Source organism: Bos taurus, chromosome 20 (assembly GCF_002263795.3).
Source record: "Bos taurus isolate L1 Dominette 01449 registration number 42190680 breed Hereford chromosome 20, ARS-UCD2.0, whole genome shotgun sequence".
NCBI lineage: Eukaryota > Metazoa > Chordata > Mammalia > Artiodactyla > Bovidae > Bos > Bos taurus.
In genome coordinates this window covers 35,938,329-35,958,290 of record NC_037347.1, presented here as the reverse complement: position 1 = coordinate 35,958,290, position 19,962 = coordinate 35,938,329, and the positions used below count along the sequence as shown (strand labels likewise).

The window sequence follows — 19,962 nt, the reverse complement described above, 5'->3', positions numbered from 1 at the left end:
CATTAGAAGGACTGATGCTGAAGCTGAAACTCCAATACTTTCGCCATCTAATGCGAAGAACTGATTCATTTGAAAAGACCCTGATGCTGGGAAAGATAGAAGGTGGGAGAAGGGGACGACAGAAGATGAGATGGTTGGATGGCATCACTGACTCAATGGACACGAGTTTGAGTAAACTCCAGGAGTTGGTGATGGACAGGGAGGCCTGGTGTGCTGCGGTCCATGGGGTCGCAGCGAGTCAGACATGACAGAGCGACTGAACTGAATTGAGACTTGAAATTCTTTCTCATCTTTCAAACATTTAGGGACATAATTTTGAGCTCCATTCAGGGCATGTGTGTGTGTTCAGTTGTGTTTGACTCTTCGCAATCCCATGGACTGTGTCTGCCCGGCTCCTCTGTCCATGGGATTCTCCAGGCAAAAATACGGGAGCGGATTGCTATTTCCTCCTCCAGGGGACCTTTCAGACCCAGGAATCGAATCTGCAGCTCTTGCATCTCCTGCATTGGCAGGCGAATTCTTTACCACTGCGCCCCCTGGGAAGCCCCCCATACTTGGCAATTGTACTCATTTTAACATAATTCCCACTTAACAGTTTCTATCACAATCATCCTTAACAACTTTTGTTTCTTTAACCTGAAAGTAATCACTCTGGGATAAAAATCATCTTGAGTTTAATCCCAGATCAGTGCAAGATATCTCTTGTTCCTTCAGCATCACTGGTTCTTACAGACTGAATAATACTTTTTAATTCAATTTTACTGTTAGTCATTCCAGGGGAAGGGTAATAGATCAAATTTACAGGCCGTTGAAAACTAATTCTTACACAGGCCCTTTGTAATGAATGTGAGTTTGTAAGCTAACATTTTAGTATGATGCTGAATGCTATGTATTAAAATAATGATTATTCATACATCTGTATTTTGTTTTCCCCTAATAATGACATCATTCCACTCTTTTTGACCCTTTTAAAAGTTCCCGGGGTTGATTGCACTATACATTTTGGCTCAAGAACTCACCATCTGGGAAACCAGATATGCAGCGAGGTCTCCCTAAAGGACAGACCACATGTACGAGCTCTTCTAGTACTTAAACACTAACATGTGTTTCACAGTTAATTTAAAATTGGTCAACAGTTTCTTCGGGTTAAATACAGACCCATTCATAATACATCAGTTGTTACTCTGGGTGAGCAGAGGCGGCATAATGCTAAAGACTTCATATCACCCCCTTTTGAAATTCCATTTAAGATCACTTCATACTTCAAAATTATTGGGGTTTTGCTGAATCAATGACTATATTTCCAAATTCAAAAACTTGACAATAAAATTTTGATATATTTTTAGAATCTCTAGAAATGTTTAGGTTATCCTCAGAGGAAATAAATGAAAAGCCATACTTTAAGGACCAGTATTTATTATTTGTTTTAAAATGCTGGTTCCCCACTACTTGTTTTTATAGTTAACTTCTTTGGTAAATAGAATGTAGATGTAGTGGAATATATGGAAGGTTTTATCAATGACATAGCAATATATTAAAATACTAAAAATTTAGTCATAGCCCTGAGTGATTACTTCACAGCCACTGTAATTTTTGAGACAGAACCAAAAGTGTTAACAACAAAGCAGAAACCGCTTCTCCCAAGTGCTTAAAATAGGAGGAAACCATCCCCCCATCCTAAATAATGCCCAAATCTGTCAGTGTAAGAAAATATATTTATTTTTTCCATGACAATACTATGATAAAATTGTTAAATACATGCATGTTTTAAAAACAGACATAAGTAACATCTTTAGAGTTAACAGCCAAGCATACTAGTTTTATATTTAAGTGTCTTAGTAATAGGTTACTTATAATTCTATGTTCTTGCTATGACCATGTTTCCCAAAAGATACGGACACTACATTCTGAAATTATACAATGATATAAAATGTCCAAATTTTTCCTTTTAACAGCAACATAATTTCCAAATTTTCATTAAGGCAGAAAATACTTCAGTTGTTATCTCTGTACGTGGAGTTATTTTATTCCCTGTTAAACCTGAAATTCTGTGAACCAGACTGCAACACGCAAATATACTGCGATCTATACAGTTTGCTTCCCGCATGTGTGTATTTAACTGCTTCCGGACATGATTAAGCGCAATTTTTAGGTGCCGAACATCACAACTGATCATTCAGGATTAAAAAAAAAGTCTGTAGTGGTAACATTTCAAGAAATTAAACAGTTTTGGATTTGCAGTTTCTCCCTATCTTTCAGCTACATTGGCACACACCTGACCAAACAAAAATTAGTAAACAGTTAACTAGTATTTATAAAAAACTGAAAATATTTAACATATAACATCCCCTTTAAAAAAACACTCATTCTACAAACAACCTTATAAAAGACAAAAACTTATATCTGTTCACAGTATGTGTATTTTGTAAACAGTAATTCACTGTAATGCAATTTTGAAAGTAAAAAATGGTGACTGTCTAGCATTGCAAGGACCTCTGACTTGTAGCTGGCTGACAAAAGAGAAGGAAAGGGAACACACTTCTATGAGCAAAGCTGAGTGCTTTAAAACGACTCTACCTTTGGACATACTTTAGGGTGGCACCATCTCAAGCCTGGTGGCTCAGAAGTTATAGCGTCTGCCTGCAATGTGGGAGACCTTGGTTCGATCCCTGGGTCGGGAAGATCCCCTGGAGAAGGAGATGGCAACCCACTCCAGTATTCTTGCCTGGAGAATCCCATGGACGGAGGAGCCTGGGAGCCTGGTAGACTACCTGGTAGACTCCCTGGTAGCCCATGGGGTCGCAAAGAGTCGGACACGACTGTGCGACTTCACTTTCTATCTCAAACTGAGGATGTCTCTCTATCCAGGCCAAATTTTTTTCAAGCAATTTCTTAATTGAAATGTAAAAAAAAAGCCTTGTCCCTTTTGGAGGAAATAATTGGATAAATCCCAATCCCAGGAATATCTACCCTTCCACAACCATGAGTGGAAGAGAGTTTCTTTTTTGTGTGTTTTATTCATAACAGTCATTTTTCTGAAACATTATACTGGAGGGAATAATTGGAATTGAAGGATATATCATAAATAATAGGGAAAATTACTGAAAATCAAACTGTGGAGATTTGAAAAAAAATTTTATGAGAATTATTCAGTATTGTTTTCCATAATCAACTACAAAAATACTAATGCTAAGGTTAAACCTAACAGTTAACTTGTCCATGTTTCGTAAATAAAATTGCTTTACCACCTAGAAATCTTTTGATCTTTTATAATATACCACTAGAATGCTTAGGAAAAAATAGTAAGTTCAGAAACTGAAAGCTACCTATTTAAAATGGGATAATTCTAAAGGGAAGTACATTTTAAATGTATAAAGAAATTCAATACACTTAAGTGAAATTCAATCAGGTTTACAAATTATTTTGGGATTCTGTGCAGTGTAAGGTCTATATTGTTAGAAAATTTTTTGTTTTAAAGTTCTGATTGGCTACTGCAAAGGCAATTTTAGATGATATATGCATTAATAAATGTAATAAAAATTAATTCCTTATCACTTAAGCATTCATTTTTTCCCCAATGCATCTTTTAGGTTTTTGGGTATTCAGTTATAGCAACCAAAAAGTAATATTTATTACTTTTTGTATTTGGTTAATATTCAATCAGTTACAGTTTACTTATTTAAAAGCTTTTGAATTTATTGTTTCTGTATTTCTTCAACTAGGCACTTGCACATTAAAAAAACATTCAGAGGGTTTCTCTCTAAAAACACTACTTTTAATTTTCATAAAAATGTCCCACAGTTAGAATTTGTCTCACACGTGTAAGTTCTCTTGATAACATGATTTATAATCCAAAATATTAACATTCTTAATGTAGAGAGAAAGAAATGCTATTCATGATTAAAAATAATAGAATTCCATCATAATCCAGTATCATAAGGATTTGGATATATTCAAATCACATCCCATGAAACTTTACCATATACAACAAAGTCTGACATCTCAATTAACAGAATGTTGTTCTTTAATCTATTACCAGCATTAAAGATAGTTCATCTGTGTTAAAATCAGCATGAGTATGATCATGTAATAGTTAAAAGACAAAAAGTACTAACTGAAAAGGAATAAAAATCTCACCACCTAATTGAAGTAAGAGGTTTAAATATTAATAGCCTTGGCACATAATCCACGGAGGTACAAATAGACCAAATTCAAAACAAGTCGTTTCCAATGATATTCTAAGGTCATGTCTAAAAGCTACACTACCAGTAAGTTTAGCCACAGATCGTTTTCTTTTGTCAAAGACTTTCTTCTGGATATAAAAAAGAAAATGGCCATGGTATCACGAAACTTTGTTTTAGCAGGAAGTATCAGTTTAAAATAAAAGCTTTTAAGAGTTTATCAGGAGAATGAATGTTCATTATAATCAGTAAAACTCACACATCAATGTGTTGATTTGCTAGAACAAACTTAATTGGTTGGTACAAACATGTCCCACATTGTAAACCCATCATATAAAAGTTACTGTGAATATTTAAAATTAGATTAGAATAAGATATCTGTGTAAGACCCAAGTTTTCACTCAACCTGTGGAGTCACTTCTACAGTAGATCTGAGTCTGTGAGCCAGTGGTCTCAGATCTATACAAGCTAGATCTTGGCATGCACCATCCTGCAGGAGAATTCTATTGAATCAACACATTCTGGGATGGGACTCAGTCAATAAAAAACCTGACTGAATTTCCATTATGTGCCTAGTCTTAGTGATTAACTAATGATCCCACATTTGACTTTTGAGATGCCCAATTTTATACTTTCAAAATAAGGGGGGAAATCTATGTTATAAAAGATATACAAATTTTAACATGGTTCAGAACAGAAAACAGTAAAAACTACCTTAAACAGAAAAAAAAAAAAAAAGTTTTATCAGATTATGTGCCTCAGCAGTAGAAAAATTTGAGATAATATTTTCTGCATATTAACAGGTTAGGGAGCACTTTTATTTCAAACTCGTTAAAACTGATTCCAAATTCCTTTTGGAAGAAAACATTCACATGTCTCCTTCACTAAACTACATCTAATTATTCAAGTACAAAAAAGGACTGTGATATTCTTTAAATATGGCCAGTATGAAGACAACTAAGAAATCACAGGACTAATTTCCAACAAGAATACAAGTTGCATGAAGGTTTAAGAATATGACTTTTCCCACAGTTTCTGAGAGTGCAATAGGACTAGATGTTCTCAATGCAATCCTTCAGATCCATGAGCCGTGAAAGCAATGCTGGTATGGAAAATGAGGCTGAAGCTCCTGCCTGTAAATTTTTCTGGGAATCGCTGCCACTCTGTGTAAACTGCAGGGATGGAGCACCTCTATCACTGAAGCACATAAACACCCAACTATTCAGATATTTGGGCCACAATGTCAAACCCAGGCTCCTACAGGTTTAGCACACTGAAGACTTCAATTGTATACGGATGCTAGTCCATGCAATACGCAGTTAATAAGGTCTATCTAGTGTCAAAAGCCTGGCTAAGTCTTCCAAGAATATTTTTATGTTAAGTATTATTTCAGATGGCCACTCATAAGAGAAAGGTAGTCACAATGACCATCAGAATCTCCATTCCTCACAAGGGAAGTTTGGTTTGCTGGCTTGGAAGAGATGTGAAAATGTATCCTTTAATGGCACTAATCAAGACATACTGGGATATATTTCAGACATTTAGAATTTTCTAACCAACGACTGGGCTTTAACTGGAAACTTTGGCAGGAAAGGTGGGTTTCCCAATCATTCTTCCAATCAGGAAGGGCTGGAGGGAGGCCCTCCCTCAGAAGAGGAGCTAATCTGACTGCACAGAGCAAGGCCCTATTAGACCAGCTCTCACCCATATGCAGGGTCCTGGCACTGAGTATTTACCAGGGTCTGCAGTGACACAGACAACTGGATATGGGTCAGAGGTTGTCTTCTTCCCCTCTCCCTGTCCCCAGGTGCCCAGGGGCTGGGTGGTAATCACTTTCCACCTGCAGCTGAGGTCTGGCAGTCTTCAACAGGGGAAATATAGAGAAATCTGTTCTGACCTCAGACCTAAGCCACACTCTTCTAAGCCTGTCACAAGTAATAAGGAGCCTGCCCAGACTTAGAGAGACATTCTGCTGCTCATTAACCCAGCAATCCTGTGTGTAGATCCCCAGGGGCAGGGGAGAGGTGAGCTGCACTCTGAATCTTCATAGAGAACAAGCTATGAAGCCTTGGACGGAGTGAGAGGACTTGAGAGCCCCGGTGAAATGCACCATGAGCCGAACAAAGGAGTCGCTATGTAGGTAGATGGTAGGAGCTACGACACATATAATGGAAATCAAAACAATCTCTTCCGGCCTTTTTCCATTATCTCAGGTTAGTGGAGTGAAGATCAATAAACTTCTACCTTGGCCTAAAGGGACACTTTAGAGGACTAAACACTTATCCTAAAGAGATGAGGTATAGGACTGGTGAGTTCTGACGGGAAAAGAGGCATGAATTGGGGGAAAGAAGGGTGTGGTAAAAACAAGCTTCTGCAGGGAGAGAAGGCAGCCCCAGGGCTCAGTGTCTGGGGTGAAAGCTAAGGGAAGGAGCCCAACAGGAGAAATAACAGGACAGAGCAAACTGTTTAGAGGTGGCTCTGGTTTGATACAACTTTCATTGTTGAAAATATCTATGAGCTATTATGTGGTTTTACTGTATACTATGTGTATACATAATTAACTGTATTTCACTCCACATGTTCATCTACCAGGAAGCTCTGGGATTTAATTGAATCCTAGCAATTAAAATCAGGATTCATAAAACAGAGTACTACCTAAGTAGATTTTTGTCCCTTGTTGAACCTTTTTTCTACAACATGTTTTTTATAATGATACATCATGGGCTAGAAAAGAAAAAAAACCTGATCCATTATGTGCACATACACTACAGAATCTCGAATGATAAATAAAAAGGGGCTTATCGTGACTTCTTCAGATCTTCCAAATTTTCAAGTACTCTGGCCTTAACTCTCAAAAGATAAAATACACAGACAACCTGAGGGCAGGGAAAATATAAGATACAGTTTTTAGCTCTTCAATCTGCTTCTCCAAGAACAACACTCATTTCAGACATCATGTGTGAAGATCAGGGGTGGACAGAGAATGCTGTGAGGACCCCCCTCTGGACATCTCCCAGAGCACCTTTAATACAGGTACGCCCATGGATTCAAATCCGCTGTAGTAACATTCTCTATGAAAGAGCCCTTGAGCAACTGTCCCTGTTAGGAAGCATTATCTTTTTTAGTTTTATATTGAAAAGTTTGAGGACTGAAACAACTAGCTTGGACTGATGAAGAGGAAGAAACTGCTAAGATGTGCGATGAGAAAGAACACCTGTTAGCAGGTGTCAGAGATGCTCACGCTGCCCGGGCAACCAGGGCTCAAAGCGTGGTCTTCTCAGGAGGAACTGAGGCCAATCCCACCTATACAGACAGCTGATGCTGCCAGATATTGCTTAGTAGTCGTCTCAAATAGTAAGTCACTGGAATCCTGTGTTTATGAATAATATTGAATTTGCTCATATATTTATAAAACTGACACTGTCATAAAAAAACACAATTAAAAAAAAAAACTTAAAATCTACAGTCTTAGAAATTTACTTTTAAATATTAGGGCAACCTAATAAGGGAAGCTAGCACAAACACTAAAAAATAATGGAACAACATAAAACGCCTACCAAAGCAAGGAGACATGATTCTGATTTGGGCTGGTCAGTTTCACGCTCGTTTTCCAAGTTTGTACCCCTGAGAAAACTGTTTGATAACCATTATACAGTAGGCACAGAAATCAGCATACTTTATCAAACAAAACACTAAATAGCTGCTGCTACATTAAAAATTATATTAATTTTCTTAAATGCTGTGGATAAAGAATAATGTCAAAAGTTTCCAAATCTGTGCTTGGTTTTCATCTGGAATGGAGCAAATGTCAGGCAAGTAACGTCACCTGTTACTTTGACATTTTACCCCCCTGCCTGCAAATCTGCGTGCAATTCCATAAATTATAAGTGTGAGAAAACCCGATGAACAACAGAACAGAATATAGCTGCTGCAGGGTTTGTTTTGCACGAATGGGCCTGGCACTGCTTGTTCTTGAAAAGCTTCTTGAAGGCAGAGTAATGTGAGAATTCTTTGGCTCGAATCCCAAATAGCTCCAAATTGTGAGTTGTGTGGATCCAATTTCTGAGTTACTGTACTTTGGCTTTGAGACTGCATGAAAAGCACATTAACACTTCTTAGTGTAACTTGTGAGAGTGAAGTCCACCCCACTAGCAACACTTCACAGGATCCCTCCAAGGTGCCTTGTGTTGATGTGGCAGCTCTAGCAATGGGGGCTTATTGAGATGGTGGACTGAAGTGACGGGGGACACTTAATCATTCGGTTTGTTCTGAAAAAAGTTTGTAAAGGACCATCCGCCTCCACTTGATTTAGGAGAATCTTCATCTTTAGGCGGAATCAAAAATTGTCGGGAGTTAATGGAGCACGGACTTCCAAAAGACACAATCTCACTATTGCTGTCTGTGGACCGAGGTGAGTCTGGAGATACCAAGTTCCAAGTGTTTACATTTGCCTGAGGTCTGTAACCTGCAGTTTTATCTAAGTCATCATCTGCATCCAGATCGTCTACAGTGGAAGTAACGGGGAGGTGCATCTGCGGCTTATAGCCTGCTCCCCCTACAGGGTCACTGTCCAGCTCCCCCTCTGGTTTCGCCTGAGGCTGGTACATGGACTGGACGTCAATGTAGATGACTTGTGAGGCCCCGCCGCCTTCTGCTCCCGGGTTCGCTAGCTCTTCCTCGATGACGGGTGGGCAATAGGACACAACCACATGGTTCTCCGGTTCTGCGTCAGAGCGATCTTCTGGACGCTCAGCCACCGGAGAAATTATCTCTGTATCTTCTATTTTGAGAGCCACTGACCGAGTTTCCAGAACCTCGACATTATTTGGGGTACAAGGATTCATTTCCAATGTTTTAAGAGCACTGTTTCCCTAGAAATAAATTTTAAAACAGGGATTAGGGATACCATGAAAAGCTGCTGCGATGCTCCACCTACAAAAAGAAGCATTATTTTATATATTTTTCGCAGATGCTTATAAAATTGCATCTCTACTATTCTTTAGCTCATACTAGAGCAAAGCTACTTTTTTCTACATATCAGTATTCTCCTTGCTCTTAATAGCAGTGAAAAGAAAAAAGAGCATGCACCAACAATTTAAAATTAATAATTTTACAAGTTCAGCAGATGCTCAAGCACTGCTATTTTCTTAGTACATTTTACTGTGCATGACACTGGCATGTTAAAAACTTTTCACAAAAGACTAAAAAAAGGAAGTCAGTACTTCAAAGGTAAATGTAAGAAAATAAAGGATTACCTCACAGACACTCTTTTGAAACTGTAAAGCTTTACAATTTTCTGGATTTGGAATATCAGGATAGAAGGTTTCTTTAATCCTTTAAATAAAGATGATTAAATACATTTAATAACTATAGGATTATCAGTTAGACAACGAGTTAGTAAGTTACCAGGTTTATTTTGACGTTTCATATGAATATGCTAATGAACACCTGAGATAAAAAGGGAAAATCATTTTCAGTGTGATCGGTCACTAGAGCTTTCATACAATGCATTCAGAGGTTCCTATCTGAAAACTACAAACAGTGCTTCTATTTCTAGAACTATAATATCTTACGTATCTTATGAAAACGGAAAGAAAAGAGTTAAGATGCTGACTGTGCTATCCAGTCAAAAGATACAGGCATTACTCATATAACCAAAATGTTCATGCTGCAGACTGGATTCAGTACCATTAACTACTTGGGAACATATTTGCATTTTCAGTTCTCTACTACTCAAAACAGACTTTTCCTGCACTATCAGAAAAAGGAAGGCTATCAATCTTAAGCAAAAACTAAACACAAAAACGAGATTTGCTTAGTGCCCTATCATAGTTACAGCTGTTAATTTTTTTTATCGTTTGAAATTCCTATAGGAAAAAAAAAAAATGTTGTCAATGTATGTCCAAAATGCTCTTCCACTCTATCTCCTTATTTTATATTTTTTCTGAATGGAAATTGCCTTAAAAATGTGGTTTTTGGCAATGAGAATGTGGTTACCAAACAGGGTATTCTATCGTTTTAAACTGTTACTATACTGATTTATAAGCCAGGACTGCTAGAACATATTCTCTTCTTTACCATGAATGACGGCATTTTGAAGGCCAGTAAGGACCAAATGAAGACAGCCATTTGCCTGAAGCCCAGCCCAGGACAGCTCCTGCTGGCTGAGCATGAGGCGCGATTTCCTCAGCCCGCTCACCTCAGCTCACGCCACTCACGTGGTCACTGCACCCAAACACACGCTGCTTTCTCCAGAAGATCAAGCTCTTTCCAATTTGCAGGCCCTCAGAGAAGCCTTTCCCTCTGCCTGGCACATGCTCTCCTCTTCCCCTGTTCCAGGGACCTCCACGGGGGAACCTGACCGCCCACAGAGACATGTCTCCCCACTGTTCTCTCTCGCGCCTGCGCTCTTTCCAGCACCCACTCACACGTCTCCGCATGTATTTATTAAATGATTATGGGTTCGAGTCCATCCTCCCCACTATTCTACATGTCTAAGGATCATACTTATTTAGTCTCCCACTGCACCTCCCTTCACATGGGAGGGCCATTCACATTTGTTAAATAAATGACCAGACTCTCTAAATAGATCACCAGGACAAGTGAGAGCTCAATCATTAAACTACATTCAACCCTGCATATAGCTACTGACGTATGTATGCCTTTAAATATTTTTTTTAGTACAATGGCTACTACTTTAATTAGTAAATATGCTTTTGTGCATGCTCAGTCATGTCTTACTTTCTGTGACCTCATGGACTGCAGCCTGCCAGACCTCCCTGTCCATAGCAGGGAAAATTTACACTTTTCCTTTGTTAAGTTTTAAAACCTGTAAATAATATGCCATGTTCTTGTCTAATATTATCTCCAACATTAATTCTGACCAGTATAAATATTTATTACCTAGTTTCCACCAAAAAGGTGGACTTGTTATTTTGTTCAGTCGCAAGCTGTGTCAGACTCTCAACACATGAACTAATCAGTCATGCCCTTAAGAACAAAACAGCGAGAGTAAATCATTACCATTCTCGTTTCCGATAGCAAAGGATACTTGTTACCACTCCAATGATGACAGCCACTGCCACTGGGATGAGGATGGCAATAATCAAACCCTCAGCTGAAGAGAGAACATTGCAGATGTTAAAGTCATCATTTTAATATATGACCTCAATAAATTCATATCATAAGACATTTAAGTCAGTAGATTATTTGAAGAAAAAACCCTAACTGCTCCAGAGAAACTGAAAAATTATTAAAACATAACCTTAAAAAGTACTGTAATGATTTTTATACTAACACATAACTTCTTTAGGGCAGGGTTTCCCTACTTTGGCACTCCTAACATTTTAGGGCAGATATTTCTTTGACATGTGCTGGTGGGGAAGAGGCTGTTCCATGTACTGGAAGAAGATTAACAGCATCCTTCAGCCTCTAACCACCAGACACCAGTAGCACAATCAAAACGGCACCATACAATGCCAAGTGTCCCCAGGAGGCAAAATCACCCCCAGGTGAGCGCTATCTCCACATGGCCCTCCTTTATTTAAAGGCATGTATGACCTTCAAGCCAGGGCTAGAGAACAAGCCTGTGACCAATGAAAGTTCTTTGCTGTTGACCAACTAATCAAGTCCATCTCCTCTACTTTCCATCTCAAATTTATAAGTGTTATGCTTTACACTCTTTTAAGGCTGTTTCTTACATTCTTCCCTGGATATGTTAAAAATCTCAGAATATTTCGGGCAAAAAATTTTAAACCACTTGACCATAAGTTCAACATGAATTTAGAACTCTGAACTTCAGATATCCTCAAGCCCTTAATTTCTCAAGTATGCATTAGACAGTAGGTTCAGATAACTGGTAAGAATAAATATGAAGTCATTCAGGCCTTTCAACACTGCCCTCCACCTACTTTAAAAGTATAACAAAATGTGAAATTTAAAGAAGGGGGGTTTTCTATATAAACAAAAATCACTAGAAACCCAATGCATTTGAGTATGGAAAGCAACTCAATCACAACATTTAACTCACAGTTTTCCTTTGTCACCACAAACATGCTCCTCTCTGGGCCCATTCCTCCACCTGTGTAGGCTCGCAAGACCAGGTGGTAACTTGTTTTACCTTGAAGATCAGCAATCCTCAGTGTCTTCTGGGATATGTCAGTAATATTCTTAACCTTTGTGTCAAAACGACCTGTTTTTCAAGTGAAGAAGATTATTACTGATCTCTATACTATTTTTAAACACCTGGTTACTCAAACCTGTCACATATCATTTTTAAGTGAGTCTGAATGCTAGTCGCCTCCAGGGCCAAGGCCTGTAGTGCCAGTCAGCACCATGTTCACTTCCGCCTCTACCAATTAGTAGCTGGGTTATCTGGATCTATTATTTGAACCACTCTGAACCTGAGTTTCTCTAACTGTGAAATCCCATATCATGACTCAGCTCTCAGAGCTGTTTCGAAGCTCTCAGAAATTTCCATGCACATTCTCTAGAATAATGCCTGGCATACGGCAGGCAATCAATAAAAGCCTCTTTTCTTTCTGTTACTAAGAGCATGAAAACCCACTGCAACCCAAACCCATGGGGGCAGGGATGCTGTCACTTGAGCTGACCATCTGTCTGTGAGTCAAGTGAGAAACTCAAGGGAGTACGAGCACGAATCAATGGAGATCACTCCAAATTACTCAGGAAACCAAGGTCTCAAGTAAGACACCAGTGAGGACGCCTTGGAACTGTTTTAAAAGGAAATGAGAAGAATTGTTTAAACTATTGTTTTTTAAAATTTTAACCAAAATAGTGCAGTTCAATAGCTTAAAAACTAAATTACACTATATGGCTAATAAAAAGCAGCAGTTGCCTGCCTGCATCTCCCTCCCCCCAACCAATCACTTCAAAATCAAGTTATCAGTTTCTGTGAGTATTCACTTCCATTTTTGAAATAAACTTAGATTGGTGGTGGTTTAGTCACTACGTCATGTCTGACTCTTGCAATCCCATGGACTACAGCCCATGAAACTCTTCTATGGGATTTCCCAGGCAAGAACACTGGAGTGGGTTGCCATTTCCTTCTCAGGGAATCTTTCTGACCCAGGGATTGAACCTGGGTCTACTGTACTGCAAGGCAGTCTCCTGCATTGCAGGCATCTTCTTTACTGACTGAGCCACCAGGGAAACCTAAACTGGTAGTGCTTGACTTTTAAATTTTAGATGTTAGCTCTAACACACAAGCACTACCCCTTCTCCCCTCAACCCCACATTACTGGCAGAAAAACAAAAAAATTTGGTAAATTCAGTGTTTATATTATCATGATTATATAAACATGCAGTATTGCTAAGACAAACTGCTAGATATGATGTTTCCTTTCTTATTTTTCTGTTGTTTTAACTGCCTTTCTTCCTTATTTGTTTGATGTACCAGTTACTAATTCTTCCCACATCCTTCAATGAATATTCAACACAATTTTCCATGTGATCCAACACAACTAAGTCCCAGTGCTGTGGCTTCCCCAGCCCCTGTCTGGTTTTCGTCAGGTTGCTTCCCAGGGCGTCTTCTATGGACTGAAAGCCTTCCAGGGGCCCTTGTCCTGGGACTCCCTGCCCCACTTATTTCCTTGTGTTGAGAGCTACTACTCTTCTAGTAGCTTTTGGAGAAGGGATAGCTGGGGGAAGTAATATGTGCAGCCTCACCTGTCTAAAAATGTCTTCTATTCTCACAGAAGTAGTACAGATACTACCGTATCTGTAGATAAATTGGCTTGACTACAGTATTATTTTAGGTTGAAAACAATTTTTTACTCAGTATTTTAGCTGTAATATCTTCTAGTATCCGGTATGTTGTTGAGAACTGCCATTCTTATTCCTGATCCGGGCACCATAACTGCTTTTCTTTTGTTTCTAGGACTTTTTCTTTATGTATTAGGTGCTCTGAAAATTCACCATGACATATTCAGCATAGATCTATTTCTCCATTTTACTGGTGTATTTAATGGCACCTTTTACTGCATACACTGAGGTCTTTTGATTTTGGGAAATTTTCTCGGGCTATTTCTTTGGAAATTTCCTTCCCTCCATTCCACTCTTCTAACAGAACTCTTATAAAGGAGGACAGGGCAGGTCTTTGACTCAAGCTGCAACTTTCTTTTACCTCCAAGGCTCTTTTGCCTCTGTCTCATTTTCAGAAGAATTTCCCCATTTTCCCTTTAATATTTCTACTTCTATTTAATTCCTTAAAAATTTCCTCGATCACAGTTTTAATTCTGAGGAATTCATAACTGTCTTGTTTGTTCCTTTTTATAACATCATGTCTTTTCAACAGTACCTCAATTATCCAAGAATAGTTTTGTTTTTTTTACTTCTGTTTCCCACATAACATTTGTTTCCTCTGATTTCTCCTGGTGTCTGTCTTGCAGGTTAGAAGCTTTCTCAATCATCTGGTTAACCCTGGATACTCCTCATGTTTCAGAGTGAGCTACTAAATGGCTCACTGGAAGCCTGGTGAGCACAGGTGGGGTTTATTGGTGGGTGGGCTTCATGTCTGTTACTGATAGGAAATGACCAGCTGGGTTCCTGGCTTTTCATTGGGGTAACCCCCTGAATCTCAGCATGTTTTATGTTTTTTCTCAGGAACCATTTAATCCTCTCACCTCTTGTCTGGGAAACATGCCTAGCTGAAGATATATTAACCTTGTGGAAAGGAGGAAGAAGGAAAGTCACACTGTCTGTTGTGGTCTCCCCTGCCTGGAGGCTCTCTGGTTCGGAATAAATCTGTTCTCATTCAGGGGAGAGGGCACTCATGTGAGCTACATGACACTCTGTAGGACTTGGGGGTTCTAACTGATGCTTACACACCTTCAGTCAACTCCCGATGTTCAGCCCAGACTCATCCTTACCATTGGCCTCCACTGCTGGCCCTTCAGGATAAACCAAACTACTTCTAACTGATGCCCGCCCGACTGTCCACCTAGACTATCCCACCATCTACTCCTCTAGTTCACTCAGCCCACTTCCATGTTCTAAAGTTTCAATATCCTCTTTTTTGCCTCTCTGGTTCTGTCTTTATTGGCTTTATGGTTTTTTCTTTTTTTTCCCTTCTGTTTTACTCTAATTTTAGGGACCAATCCACTCTAGGAGTCTACATGCTATAATTTTAACTGATTCAAGTGCAAAATTTCTGAGAACCTTTGGTTCAAGTGCAAAATTTCTGAGCTCCTGAGGGAAATTACACCAGACTCTGGTGTAATGTCTGGGCTTCCCTGGTGGCTCAGATGGTAAAGAATCATCTGCAACGCAGGAGACGTGGGTTCAATCCCTGGGTTGGGAAGATCCCCTGGAGAAGGGAATGGAAACCCACTCCAGTACTCTTGCCTGGAGAATCCCTTGGACAGGGGAGTCTGGTGGGCTACAGTCCATGGGGTCGCAAAGAGTTGGACATGACTGAGCACTTTTTTTTTCTGGATATTTGCAGCATCTGATAGTTAGGGTTTGCCTCAACTCTGAAAGTTTAGGAAATGCAGAACTCTGTGATTTGGGGAGGCACATGTTTATGCTGCTGTTCTCCAGAGGTGACTAAACTAATGCCCAGGTAGGCAGCATGTCCCTGTGGCATTGCTTGTTCTCTACTTGTCAGACAGTCATTAAATAGTTACAACAGTTTCTTTCCAAGAAAAGGTCATTAAGGAAAACAAAAGCTCTCAAATTGAAGAGATGATACATGCTTGTGTTATTCAGTCATAAATAAGAAGCATCTGACTTTGAACAGAAATGTCATTGAGGATTTAAAGCCAAAAGTCTGCATAAACATTTCTGTATTTGTAAATTTCAGGATTCTCAAAGGTCTCCTCCGTGCATACACTTACTAATTGTCACGACTGACTCTTAAGTTTCTAAGATATAAGGGACACACACATGCTCTATCAAGCCAATTAAGTTTCCCAGCTCATTAAGGCCTTGCCTAACTGTGGGGATAGCTCTTTGTCAAATAAAAGGAGGCTCTGAAGCCATTCTTCAGGTTCCTGAGTTTTCGTCTCCATCAGCATAAATGCAGGAAGACTTTTTTTTTCTTAAGGTAACCTTCATAAGATGCTTTGTTATGAATCATGCAAGATTAGTAAGAGATGTTCTCAGTCCTGTGGGGATCATAATCAAAGGCCTCAGAATAAATGATTTAAATGATTTCTTAAAGACCACATGCCATTTATCACATACTAAAATCTTGAAAAATCTCATATTCATCAAATGACTTCATTTTCACTTCCTTATTGTTCAGAGTTTTGGGAGACCAGTTGAAACTATTCAGTAGCATTTTGTTTTACCTTTTCTTTCTTCTTTCTCTCCATTTTTTGTAATTAATATAGAACTTCTAAGAAACAGTATATACTTATTCTAGTAATTTACTCACCTGGTTCCAAACCCATTATCTTAGATGTGTCTCTCTCTCCTTTTTCAAAGTAAAATAAATATCCTCTTAAAAATCCTCTAAGCTCTTCCACAGGAATTTCTTCCCATTTCACTAATATAGAATCTGCAGATGTATCCTCAACAGTAAAATTTGGAGCAACAGCTGGAGCTGTAAAAGAAAAGAAGCCCACACTTAAAGGAGAGTTTACTAATACAGAGCAAGACATTAAGGTTTAATGAGATTTCTAGCCTCAAAAATAGCTGAGCCTGGAATTAGAACATTATTCTTTATTTAATCATAAACTTTCACATATATTATCATAGCACTTTTACTATGAATATACAAAGGTAGAATTTACAACTTTCAGGTATAAAACATATCGGGGGGGGGTGGGGTTTGCAAAACCTATGCAAAATCTTTAAGTGGCTACTCCAATAGACTATTTCTATTTCCCCTTTTAGTGATAGTCTTAAATAAACAGTTTTTAAAATTTGTAAAAGCACATGGTAAGTCTTTTTGACATCCAAAATAAGACTTAGTTTTCTCTATGACAAGAGTAAAACTGTCAAATGTAAACATTAAACAAATGAAGTAAGGATAAGTAATTATCAATAATTTTACAGTTATCATCTAACATATTTTTCTTCCTTGAACTAATACACATCTCAATTCAATCTATTTTTAGAATTCAATCTTAAAATTGATGTCTACTTATAATTTCTCATGTTATCTTCAACTCTAAGAAAACTTACCCATTTAACTTACCCAATTCTTCTACATATCCAATTACAGAACGTAATAATTGATATCCTTGATTTCTGCACCCATACACCGAAAAATTATATCTTACACCTGGTCGAAACTGATCTACAGGATGAACACAATCAGTAAGCTTTCCTAAGTACATATGACTATGAATATCTATTTTAGAAATCTCAAACTGAAAATAACTCACTTTGAAATTTCCAAAGCTAATTTTACAAAGGTTACAGAAAATATATTTGCGTTTCCAAAACTAGTAAACATTCAGAGTGAAAACTGACTTGACAAAAATTAAATTCACATCTGTTGCAATTAAAAATTTAGTATTATAACATGACATCATCTTGAAGGGAAAAAAAATAGTAATCAAGGTTTTCATTTTGTTCCTTCAAACTAAGCAATGACAGCTTCTTCCTAGATTTGGTCCTGGGTCAGTTTCTGAAATGGTCCCAGGTCTGTAGCACACCTCTGAAAAGCCCTTCCCTAACTAGGGTTATTTGTGGGTTGGAAGAACCCATTGCTCTCCCCTTGTTCCAAGAAGCAGATACTAAAATTTCCACTCTACACGACACCTCGGGGTTAAAGGAAATGGGACTTAAGAGTCTATTCCTCTTTATAGCACCAGCATTTAGTGCTATTAACTCCACAAGACAAACAAGAAAAGCATTTCAACTTCGATCCAAGTTAATCACTTTCAAATGTCTCCTCAATACAATGCAAAGCAGGATGGATGTAACAGGACCCCTGGCCTGGAGCAGCTGGCAGGACAGATGTGAAGAGCTAACAATAAGATGCTATTCGGGGCCTCTGCATCCAAGGTCCTCCTTCTCACCCTACAGGTTTCAACTTCATCTTATATCCCAGATATTCCAGCTAAAGATACATTTCTCACCTCTCCGCACCATTCCACCCTGCCCCAGTCCATTCTGATCATTCTCAAGGCCAAAGTGAGAAAGGAGGGAAGAGGGGTCATAATTTATACAGAGCACACTACGGCTGTGTAAGATTGGGCTGTACTTCGCTGGTAAGGGATGACATACTCGGCAAGGGAAAAGAAAGGCAACCATCGAGGCCTTGGCCAATTATGCACATGAAAGAATCTGGCTGTATTCCAAGTAGAACTGGAAAAAAAAACCTGAAGCTCCATGTAGGAATCCAACGCATGGGGCTCACCCTGACCATCTGACAGTGAACAAAGTAAACGAGCAGAGCGTGATTCCTGGGAGAGAAGGCTCAGCAGCTGCTCGCGCTCCTGAACTTCACTCACACGTGAGGGAGAACGGGCCCGGGCTGGGGGGTGGTGACGTCAGAAGCTTCACTGCCAAGAGGTTCCACAGTTCCCACAGGCAGAGGCACACTCACTCATGCCAGGGACTCAGAAGAACAGTGACAGTGCAGAGAGGCTAGGGTTCCCAAGGACAAGGCTGGCTCGGCCTTCAGGTAACCGCACACCCCTCTTGGCTGCATCATCTTAGGCTTGCAGCTCCTGAGCTGCCCCCCGCCCCTCACTGCACCCCTGACCTGCATCAGGGGAAGTGGTATTGGGTGCAAGTCCTTTGTGCTCAGTAACCTGGCTTGTGGGCAAACATGGGCAAAAAGATGGCAAATGAGGTCATTATAATTATAAACAATGCTGTGCTGAACATTCTTAGATGTACATCTGTGCTGCTCTTGGATTTTCTTCCTTAGAATACATTCCTAGGCAAGTAATGACGAGATCAAAGTCTATGAACTGTTTCACACACATACTGCCACAAACTGCTTTCCAAAAAAGTTAAACCAATCCATGTCCAGCCCAGTGGTGAGGGGGAACAGTCACTGCACTGCAACCAGTCACTCCACGTGCTGCTCTTAAAATAAAGGTTTTTTTGGTGGTTAGCCGCTGTAGTGTAACCGAAATAGAAACATAATGGTGTATACATGAAACCTGCATGATGTTATTATAAACCAATGTCACCCCAATAAAAAGTAAATTTAAAAAATATCTTTAAAGAACTCTGAGAGACACTTACCAGATTCTATTACAGTTTCAGTACTGTTTGGAGGGACTTTTTTCCAGTCCATGAGGCAGGGTCCAGACTGAGATGAGTTACACCACTTAATTACATAGTCGCAGGTCATGTTGGGGTCGTAATTCCAAGTGAGGAGGATCCTATTTCCCATTCCAAGAGCCTGCTCTATTTTGAGATCATCTTCAAGAAAGAAGGATTTTTACTAGTGTTAAAAATAATGTTTTAAGGTAAACCTCATGAAAATGAGCCAGAGTTATACAAATCATTTCATTGTACATACACTGCAAAATGGTGCTAACCTAGATAAACCTTCAGCCAAGTTTAGAAATGCTGCTCTACGGCAGTTACTTGGTCATACAGATCAACTCTGCAGCTGGGAAAAAACAAAACAAAAAAGAACCAAGGATCAGGTAGTGCCATAGCTGGGCAGGGACATGAAGCTCAAGAGCCATGATGAATGGGGCAGAAGGAATGAGCAATGGAGGGTCACGGCACAGCAGCACAGGGACGGGAGGCCGGAGAAGAGCAGGCACGGGTGGCCAGGACCTCCTTTCATCATCCACTATGGATGTGAGCGCCACGAGTGCAGGCGGGGCCTGTGCCTGCAGCT

General features: G+C 39.3%; 1 protein-coding gene across 3 annotated transcripts in view; it reads right to left on the bottom strand.

Moving 5' to 3' along the window:
- Positions 1–1,697: 1,697 nt before the first annotated feature.
- LIFR (LIF receptor subunit alpha) overlaps positions 1,698–19,962 on the bottom strand; it is a 79,554-nt gene continuing 61,289 nt past the window's right edge. For 2 of the 3 annotated variants that reach the window (XM_024981350.2, XM_059878766.1), the window contains exons 14-20: positions 19,353–19,532; positions 17,344–17,445; positions 16,579–16,746; positions 12,211–12,372; positions 11,205–11,298; positions 9,437–9,515; positions 1,698–9,052 (exon numbers count right to left, since the gene is read on the bottom strand). In XM_024981350.2, coding sequence (XP_024837118.1) covers positions 8,432–9,052; positions 9,437–9,515; positions 11,205–11,298; positions 12,211–12,372; positions 16,579–16,746; positions 17,344–17,445; positions 19,353–19,532 — 1,406 coding nt within the window. In that variant the 3' untranslated portion in view covers positions 1,698–8,431. The remainder of the gene's footprint in view (positions 9,053–9,436; positions 9,516–11,204; positions 11,299–12,210; positions 12,373–16,578; positions 16,747–17,343; positions 17,446–19,352; positions 19,533–19,962) is intronic. The other variant, NM_001192263.3, reaches the window with a different exon arrangement.